Source organism: Conger conger, chromosome 10, assembly GCF_963514075.1.
Source record: "Conger conger chromosome 10, fConCon1.1, whole genome shotgun sequence".
Taxonomy (NCBI): domain Eukaryota; kingdom Metazoa; phylum Chordata; class Actinopteri; order Anguilliformes; family Congridae; genus Conger; species Conger conger.
Window position 1 is genome coordinate 40,869,100 of NC_083769.1, and position 10,265 is coordinate 40,879,364.

Genomic DNA, 10,265 nt, shown 5'->3' on the forward strand with positions numbered 1-10,265 from the left:
ATTAGGCTGTTGCATTGGCCAGACTGTTAAAATATCATCAATATGTCCTGGATATGAAGACTTCTATGCTACTTCCAGTTGTTGCTATTGGATGTATGTCAATGGCCGCGGTGAGTCCGAACGTTTATTTAACCTCTCATCCGGGGGATAGCACTATCATAACACATGTATTTATCATATTCAGTTGATCTACAGAAAAGACTACTCTTACTGCCTCCACACCATCATTTTCAACAACAACCTGGATTTCATAGGTCTATATTATAATGACAATTTTGCATGTGTTTTTATCACGCTGAATAGCACTACCGTTATTTTTCTGAAACAAGTGCCCATTATTATCGCATGCTCGTATGAACGGGGACTTGGCCTTCCAACTTTTGTTCTTCCGCAAGTTCCTGTGCCAACAGATCAGTCTATGGATGGCCTCATAGTCAACCTGACCAGTTAATTTACGAAGCTGCGGAAATGGCTAGAAAGTCATACGAGCGGTTCGTTATAAATACAAAAAACTGATTGGTTACGGTAACCCACGGTTCCGTAGATTTGAGCAACTAGTAAGACCGTACTAATCAATCGTATGTTGAAACCATGTTGGAGCAAAAAGCATTACGCTTTTTCTTCAGCTATTTATATTTTTAACATATTGTTATAATTCGGTAATGATGTCGAGTCAGATTCGTTAAAATGCATAAGCATTCGCGTTTTTACTTGAAATTAACTTTGGATTGATTAAATTGGTCTGTTTTCCATCCTTATGGGAGGATAACGCGAGATTATGGAGTGACAGGAAGATTAACCAATAAAACCTCGCGTATCACTGCTCAGAATTTCTGCACCAATGAGAAAATAGAGAGAAACGGCTTTAAGGCTATTTTACATTATGTCACTGACAGCCCTGTCAGCAGTGAGGCAAATGTGAAGAGCTGCACCTTTCCTTGCGTCTATCCGTTGACGAGGAAGTTCAGCAAATTCAGAAGTGTCGATTGGCAGTATTTGTTTAAATCGGAGCCTTAGCACACCTATAATTATGGCTGAGTAAGTATGATTGTTTCCCCTATGTTGCTATTTTGTTTATCCAGAAAGGAAAAAACACTCAGCTAGCACGCTAGCTAGCAAACACATATAACCAGTAAGCAAAGTTATAGCGTTGTCAAAAGTAACTTAACATTAGCAGTAGTTGACTAATTGTTTGTCAGTTGAATTTCGTGAGCGTTTTTTTCGGCCATCGGTTACTATAGCCGTATTTTGTTGCTGCTCTATTGATGCGTTAATGCAGATTGCCTTGGGTGGCATAAATCGTCAAATCACATGTACCATTTAGCTTCCTCGCTATATAATCTCTATCTGGCTAACGTTAAATGGCTGGTAGCTAAATCGGTACCCTGGCAGAATACATGTCCCTGTGTAGTTTTGTTTTAACATTTGTCTAAAAGCAAGCACCTTGCTCTTTTATTTGGTATGCACGATGTGGAACATAGCTTGCTAGCATTATCTACAGAGAGCATTAAGTTAAATTGTCATTAATGAACGAACATTTCTGATTGTATTCCCCCTCTTTAATATTGAATCAACCCTTTAAATGCAAATACAAAATTTAATGTAACTTGTGCTTGCTGTCTTGGCCTGATGTGTGTCATGTATTTGATTCAATGCAAGCTTGCTGGTAAAATGACTATATTTCCACAGAGCGGATATTGCCCTTATTGGCCTGGCAGTGATGGGTCAGAACCTGATACTGAACATGAATGACCATGGCTTTGTGGTAAGTCGAAACACTTCTGAAGAAATGGTTATGTCTGGTTACCTACAAATATGCCGAGTACTAGAAAAGTACTCTGTGGAGCTAGTGACCTTTCCAGTTTGCCCTCTTTAGCTTCCTCGTGCTTCTCTTGCCGATGCTGAATCGTTTTTTTTGTCTCTGTCCTCCGTCTGGTTCTTCACGTCTCCAGGTGTGCGCGTACAACAGAACGGTCTCGAAGGTGCACGACTTCCTGAAGAAGGAGGCCAAAGGCACGAAGGTGGTGGGCGCGGAGTCGTTGGAGGACATGGTGTCCAAGCTGAAGACCCCCCGCCGCATCGTGCTGCTGGTGAAGGCGGGCCAGGCTGTGGATGACTTCATCGAGAAGCTCGTAAGTGATCAGTTAGTGCCAGTGCCCGTTTCTGAGCTCTCAGTTCATGAAGCATGGCAGCTGTTTATAGAAAAATGCTGGATGGTTTGTGGCTTGTAGGCATTTAATGTAAGGCATAATATAATAATGTTGAATGTTCTCTCTCTCTCTCCTGTTTCTGTGCTAGGTTCCTCTTCTTCAACCTGGGGACATCATCATTGATGGTGGCAACTCTGAGTACAGAGACACAACTGTGAGTACATTGGGGGCATCTCAGTCATTCGACCATGTTGTAAAAATTTGCATGGTTGCATATACCACCTGTAATATGGTGTCATTGTGCAGCATGAGCTTGGTACATGTATCCCAGTGTGTCCTGTTTTTGGTTATAGTCAGTGTCTTGATCAAAAAAGGCCATTGAACATAAGTTGAAGTTAATTTATTTGCTTTTTATTCACAATTTGGTTGTGGTTAGAATGCAAAGAGGCAGGCACAGCGGGGCCCTGGACTGAGTTTGAGCACCACTTGTACTATTGCGCAATACATGTTTTTGCTTTTAACATGAATGAATTTGTATTGCAAGTCTTGTCTTGCACTTCTGTTAATGCTGAAAAACCATTGTGTTGGGGACGTGTCTGTGAGGGCGTACAGTGCGGTGAGAATGTTTGTTTTTGTTGTATCTCCTGCGGTGCGGGTGTGTGTGCGTAGCGGCGGTGTAAGAGCCTGAAGGAGAAGAACCTGCTGTTTGTGGGCAGCGGGGTGAGTGGGGGGGAGGAGGGCGCGCGCTACGGTCCCTCACTCATGCCCGGGGGCCACAAGGAGGCCTGGTGAGTCTCCCCCAAAACTGAGCAACCCTGTATGTCTAATGGACATTTTCACTGGATGTGGCCTAAGTCTTTATTCGGTATAGTCATTAAGTATGTGACCAATATACTGAATATCATATAATTTGAAGATTATGTTCAGCTGCTTCAGATGTATACCATCAGAATTAAGTTTGGAGAATCCATGTCGGGGGGGGGGGGGGGGGGAATCTACGAGAACTGCTGTTGTATGTTGGTCTCAGAAAACATCAAGTCCATATTCTTTAGGTGTCACCTATCAGGGCTCACAATCTATACCAGGGGGTTCTGATGAGGCCTCAAATTAATGTTCACACATTTACACGACCCCAACAATCGCTTCATTCCTAACAACACCCTTCAGCCTCTATTGGCGATATACCAAGGCCTCTTGCGTTTCTTTGTATAATAATAGTTGCGTTGAAGTGCTGTTTGACTTGCCCTAGCCTAGGCTTTGTGGTAAGTCGAAACACTTCTGAAGAAATGGTTATGTCTTTGAATTTTCAAAGAGCCAAAAAAACTTTTAGGCAACCCCACATGTGGTCACAACCCACTGATCTAAATTCTGTCTTTTTTTATTTTTTATTCTCAATTTCTGTCATGTGATGCGGGGAACTCCCATTATAATTAGATTGTTATGCAGCTGATTAGTTTGCAATTACACTGGGATTAGACCTATAATACTGTTATCATCCTCCAGGCCACATATCAAGGACATTTTCCAAGGCATCGCTGCCAAGGTTGGAACAGGGGAGCCGTGTTGTGACTGGGTGAGTGGGTCGAATGTTTCTGGTTGTCTGTGTACTTTGTACACTGTATAAACCCAGTGGCGTTGTGCAGTCCTTGACCGATGCCCTGCATGATGTGCAGGTGGGAGACGAGGGTGCGGGGCACTTTGTGAAGATGGTTCATAACGGAATCGAGTACGGAGACATGCAGCTCATATGTGAGGCCTACCACCTGATGAAGGACGTGCTGGGCATGGATCACGACGAGATGGCACAGGTGGGTCAGTGTGTGTGTGTGTGTGTGTGTGTGTGTGTGAGTGGGTGCATGCATGTATACCTGTGTGTGTGTGTGTGTGTGTGTGTTTGTTTGTTTGTGTGTTTCATGTGTGAGCGGCTACATGCATACCTGTGTGTGTGTGTGTTCATGTGAAAGTTTGCAGCGGTAATGTGAATGGAAGTTTCCGGTTTCATGGTGCTTTTGAAACTTTTGGAATCCCCAGGCCTTCACTGACTGGAACAAGACAGAGCTCGACTCCTTCCTCATAGAGATCACTGCCAACATTCTCAAGTACAGAGACTCAGACGGGACACACCTGCTGCCCAAAATCCGAGACAGCGCTGGACAGAAGGGCACGGGGAAGTGGACGGCCATCTCTGCCCTGGAGTACGGCACGCCCGTCACCTTAATCGGTAAGAGATGTGTGGGTTTGTGTCTGGAGTAGAACTCGCCACTGGGTTTGTAAATGTCATTTGGCTGGTCTCTTGTGATGAAAGCTACCGGTCTCCACTTTGGCACCAGTCTGTTTGACTGGAATTATTATTTAGCGCTTTTAGTTGAAGCACATTTCTGGAGAGAAATCTCTTTCCAGGGACTTCTTTGCTGAAATAAAGTACCTTTTCCTCAGTGGTTTGGAAAGATTTTCCTGTCCCCTGATGTGGCATTAGAAGGAATTTCTATCCTCTCCTGTACATTGGCCTTTCAGTTTCCCTGTCCCTGAGGCCACGCCCCTCCCTTGTAGGCTGGCCAGTCATGTCTTCTCATTTCCACTTGTGCATCTTCAGTGATGGATATGCAAATACAAAAGAAAAGTAAAGCGTTACTTTATGGCAGTATTCCTCCCATTCATTCATAGGCTGCTTTGGTGTCCCTTCTGATGTCCTGAGATATCTGATAGGGGTTTAGGGCTCCTTTCAAGCACCGTTCCTCTTTTGTTTCATTAACAGTGGGGGAAAAAGTTTTGTTGTTCCTCTGCAACCAGAGAACTTGTCATCACGTAAAAGTTTTGTTCCTGATTTGGGGGGGGGGGGGGGGGCTGTTTCATCCAATTTTAAGTAATTGAGTCCTAGTTCTACCAAACATTTGTATTTCCTTTTTTACTTTTACAGGGACACTGCACATTAATCAACATTACTGTAAATTTGCCAGTGCTGGCTAACCGGCTAATACTCGGCTGTTGTTTCTGAAGGGTATTCCTTGTTTGAATAAGATAAGCTAATACGAAAGACAGGCACTGGAATGAAAAAAAACAAGCAGGGGTTTGTCAGCCAGGCAGGGATGGAGGGTGGATATCTGTGCTCAATGAGTCGCATTCCACGTCGAGACTCGCTTGGTTCACTTTCATCGGCTTTTCTCTTCTCTTCTCTTCCTGTTGATTCAGTTCTGCCATACTGTATGTGCCCGTTTGCCCAGTCATGCTTACCCACCATTTCCACACTCGTCTCCGATTTCTGCTTTTTCAAACTGAGCCAAGCCCCACAGAGACCGCTGCAGTGTCTGTTTCCTGGTTCAGATGAGCTCATGTAGGGCTGCCATAGTGGTGTAATACTCTGTAGCTGTACTCTTGTTGGCACAGTCCCACGCACTGTCTGCTTTTGGCAGTCTCTCACTTTCTAAAGGCAAATTGTGTGTGTGGCACGCTACAGAGGAGGAACTCACTAGAGACAATTTCCTGATAAGCCTTAGAACTTAAAATGTAATAACTAAACTTGCCATTGTTTGATTTAACTCTGTAGACCTTCTACAGTTTATGCCTTGGAAAACGGTGCGGTGCGGTGTATGTAACTTTAGCCGACGCGAAAATTCAGTGAATAGCCTTATGTCCTCCTAACCTCCTCCCCTCCTACAGGGGAAGCTCTGTTTGGTCCTCCATGTAGCCTAGTGGCTAAGGTACATGACTGGGACCCGGAAGGTTGGTGGTTCATCCCTGTTGAAGCCACAATAAAATCCATTCAGCTGTTGGGCCCTTGAGCATTGCTCTAGGGGGGATTGTCCCTGGCTTAGATCTGCTTGGTCTAATCAACTGTACGTGGCTTGGGATGAATAGATAGCTGTAATGTAACCTCCTCCCCCACCCACAGGTGAGGCGGTGTTTGCCAGGTGTCTCTCCTCTCTGAAAGAGGAGCGTGTTGAAGCCAGCAAGACCCTCAGCGGCCCCCGGGGGGCCAAGTTCAGCGGGGACAAAGCCACATTCCTGGAGGACATCAGACAGGTAGGCCGTCGCTCACCGTTGGCAGTGTGGTAGTTCAGTCTGGTAAGGACGGCTGGACTGTTTGTGTTGGACTGAGTGGTTGCTCTGTGTTTGTTTAGGCTCTCTATGCCTCCAAGATCATTTCCTACGCCCAGGGATTCATGCTGCTCCGACAGGCAGCCAAGGAGTTCTCCTGGTCCCTCAACTACGGAGCCATCGCTCTGATGTGGAGAGGGGGCTGTATCATCCGTAGGTGAGTGCGTGCGCGCGTGCGTGTCCGTGGGCGTGTGTGTGCGCGATTTGTGTATTGTGTGTGCATAGTTTGACCCTTCACTTGCCAGAGGCTCAGTATCACATCACAACTTCTCTGCTGTGGTGGCCTTCCTCTCTCATGTTTTCAATCTCTGTTGTACAGTACATCCAGTGGAAATCTTGCATTTTTAACTTGAAAATTTGCTCTTACCCCCTGCGGTGGAGAGATCATGTAGTGGACTGGTGCATCAGTATTGTATGATATTGTGTCGTGCAAATGTTTGTTTTAAATTCATTTCTGTTAGTCTCCAAATTCAGTATAACAAGGCCATCTGAAGCTCTTTTATTGCTGTGGCCTGTAAATGGGTGGGGAAGTGATTAGGACATACAGATGGGGTTTCCAGAGAGGCATAAAGTGACACAAGAATGGGGAAATGCTGGTTTGAGGAGATATTGCATAATTTCCACAGAGGCTGCACCTACTGTGTAAACTTTCTTGCATGCAGTGTATGTTGTAATCTCTGCTGCTGCATGTACTGTATAGCTGATATGTATCACATAAAAATATGGGTGACACCGATTTAATGCCAGTGTAAATGAAGTATGACTGTACCTCTTGCTGCACAAGTATTTCCTGGAACATAAATTACAATAGATAATGGATTGAATTCAGTTCCCTCACAGCTGTGAAAGCCAGAAGTAATAACGCCATTTGTGATGCTTTTTTTTTAATCCTTTGCATTGCACAGTGTTTTCTTGGGAAAAATCAAGGAGGCTTTTGACCAGGATCCAGAGCTTCAGAGCCTTCTGTTGGATGGCTTCTTCAGTAACTCTGTGCAGGACTGCCAGGTAAGCAGAGAGACCGCAGCTGCTGGTCCCAGAACTGAGCCCTGGTGCACTTTTCCATCCGACCATAGAGGCCCTGCCTGTTCAAGCAGCAGAGTGTATTTGCTCATCTTCAGGGAATGTTTTTTCACCTAATATACTGCTCTCACCTCCTGAGCCAACGTCGCCCACACTGGTGGCTGGTAGTTAGCCCCAGGGGCATGTCTGGATGTACCATAAAACATGTGTTTACAGTGGTTAACCTTGGGTGCTTTGTTTGTAAATGCGCAAATGCATTAAAACATATCCTACCCAAGTATCCGCTGCCTTTATGCCAATAGTCCTTTCTATGGTGGAGTCTGAGGTGGTAAGGACACCATCTACCTGTTCTTAAAGACATTTGGCCAGATGGCATGTCCCTACCGTTTAATAATGAGCTAAGTGTGTCCCCACCCCCTGGTGCCTGGGGCCTCAGTCATCACTCAGGCCCTGTGAAACTGGCCGTTACTGTACAGTCTCGCATAACATTTGTGTATAATTTTTTTTTATTTGAGAGGTTCTGTATAATAATGGCAATAATAATGGTAACCATTAATTCCTGTGTATTTTGCTAGTTTCTGGATGTGATGCTCTGACTTATGGTAGAACCTATGCACTTGTAAATCGCTTTGGATTAAAAGCGTCTGCCAAATGACTAAAATGTAAAAATGTAAATGTAATTAATGGTTATTAGTGTGAAGTTGTGAGAATTGCTACGCGTTCTTCTCCCGCAGGACTCCTGGCGTCGAGTGGTGAGCACTGGTGTCCTTCAGGGCATCCCTATGCCTTGCTTCAGTACGGCTCTGTCCTTCTACGACGGCTACAGACACAACATGCTCCCAGCCAACCTGCTCCAGGTAAGACCAGCCTTCCACAGGGCATGTTGCGACACGTGTCCCTGTAGAACTAAGAATATCCCTGTAGCATCGCTAAGCATAGCCCTATAGCATATCGTTAAGTATATCCCTACAGCATATCGCTAAGCACTTTGAGGTAAGGCCCTAGCATATGGTCATGGACATAGCTTTGGACTGGGAGATTGTGGGTTTAAAGCAGGCGGTGTAACTTGTACAGAAATAGCTATGCTTGTAAGCAGTGGGCGACAGTGTGTTGCCTCAGGAAACTCCTATACCTAGTTTGTTCATCGTTATTGTACTTTGTAAAGTTTAAAAATAAATTATTCTCATGTGTGCCATACAGGCTCAGAGGGATTATTTTGGCGCACACACTTATGAGCTACTGTCGAAGCCTGGGCATTTCATCCACACCAACTGGACCGGGCTCGGAGGGACCGTCTCGTCCTCCTCGTACAATGCCTAAGGGGCGTCCCGGGAGAACACGGACGAGGGCGAACTCACCCCGCGGGTATCAAACGAAAAAAAGACCGACTGAGAAACGCGAGAAGACGCGTCACACATTCCTTTTCTGAAAAGATAGAAAAAGTGCTTCGATCAGAACGCAGTAGAGACAAGCTAAAGCCACTATTCTGTTTAATTTATGATGAAATGGGAATACGATCATAGTGTGTGTTTCTGTGTGTAAACATTTTTGTCCCCCAGTTCGTCCCCCTGTTTTGCCCCCTTAAAGTCTAGTCGTAGCGCTTTTTTCTGCATTTACACAACAAGGGGGATGACCTTTCCCCCTGAAACTGCACTGTCTTCTGGATGTTTATTTCTGATCATGTGTGCCCCAGAGTTCAGTGCGTGTGTGAGATTAAGGTTAACTGTTGCACTATGCTAGCCTAAATAAAGATTTAAATCCCTTTTTAATTAGATTGTGTTGTCTTTTTCTTAAGGCATTCTCTAAAAATAGCCTGTAGCCGCTGTTCTGTTTGGACACTTGATGTTTACCGTTTGTGTTCTTCATCCTCATCGGAATTTGCATCTCAACTGGCAGATTAATTCGAGAGTATATGTGCAGCGCCTTCATGTTGCCAGTAGGGGGTGTGCTTAGTGCTTTATTCAGTATTCTGGAAGCTTTATAAGAGGTGTCATGCGTTCTTCTATATTCTTACAGGAAATAATACTATACCTTATTAGGAGGCAGGTCACTCAACTGTCTGCTTGAAATGCGCTTGTATTCCGTGGAAAAGAACCATCGCATTTAGTGATGGGGATATCGTGTTGTAGATTTTTCAAAATTTTATTTAAACTTTTTCAGTGTATGATTTCAATTGGGCCCGACTGGTTTTTTTATGCGATTGAGGATATTTAAATAAGTTTCTGAGGACCTGCTGGAATTGTGATTTATTGCATGCAATCTGTTATTATCTGCCCAGGGGTTAAATGAGGCTAATGGCCTGCTGTGCATTAACAATCGCTCACCTGCTCCCTGTCCTACCCAGTGCTGTTCTGTGACGGAAGCTTTATAATGACCAACTTCAAATGCAAGCTTCTTTTCTCCAGGCAATTAACGATGCGCGTAACGACCTTACACGACCGCGGTACTCGAGACGGTTTTATCACGTAGGCATTTATTCTGTCAGAGAACCGAGACCGTACTGAATTAAAGTTTAGGCTAAGCGCGAGTTATCAAACATGTGCTTTTCGTGCATATCCTTTTCTATTCAGCTTTGCTCTCTTCTGAGCACTCTATTTATTAGTGGAATTACGTAGGCTGTGGCGGCAGTGCTACCCACTGCACCATCCGTGCCGCCAAACTAAGAAATGTAAAAAGTAATTTAAAATTACTCTCAATTGAAGCGATTTATTAAAAATAAATTTCAATGAGGAGATTCTAATGTAGAGTCTTATGTGGTGAAACTGAAACGCTGGTCAGCTACATCATATGCCTATATAGGAAATGAAATGCATAAGGAATCCGTCTGTTTTACCCTGCTTTTACGTTGAGTAAATCAGAAATGCAAAATGCGTGTTGCTTGCAATGTGTATAAGGCATCATTTCACTGCGCTACTCTCATGGACCGACGTCGATGCGGTAGAACCTAATTCATCAACTTCACCGTGAGTACATTCACTAACCTGCAATTGTGTTTTCAAA

The 10,265-nt window shown here is 44.5% G+C and overlaps 1 protein-coding gene across 1 annotated transcript; it reads left to right on the plus strand.

The window, feature by feature from the left end:
• Positions 1 to 877: 877 nt before the first annotated feature.
• Positions 878 to 9,034, plus strand: pgd (phosphogluconate dehydrogenase). Its single transcript, XM_061257290.1, has 13 exons — positions 878 to 1,038; positions 1,690 to 1,765; positions 1,953 to 2,132; positions 2,299 to 2,364; positions 2,820 to 2,938; positions 3,654 to 3,723; positions 3,824 to 3,958; positions 4,182 to 4,371; positions 6,040 to 6,170; positions 6,269 to 6,402; positions 7,151 to 7,250; positions 8,000 to 8,122; positions 8,466 to 9,034. The coding sequence occupies exons 1-13, from the start codon at positions 1,031 to 1,033 to the stop codon at positions 8,583 to 8,585; spliced, it is 1,452 nt and encodes a 483-aa protein (XP_061113274.1). The 5' UTR covers positions 878 to 1,030; the 3' UTR covers positions 8,586 to 9,034.
• Positions 9,035 to 10,265: the final 1,231 nt, after the last annotated feature.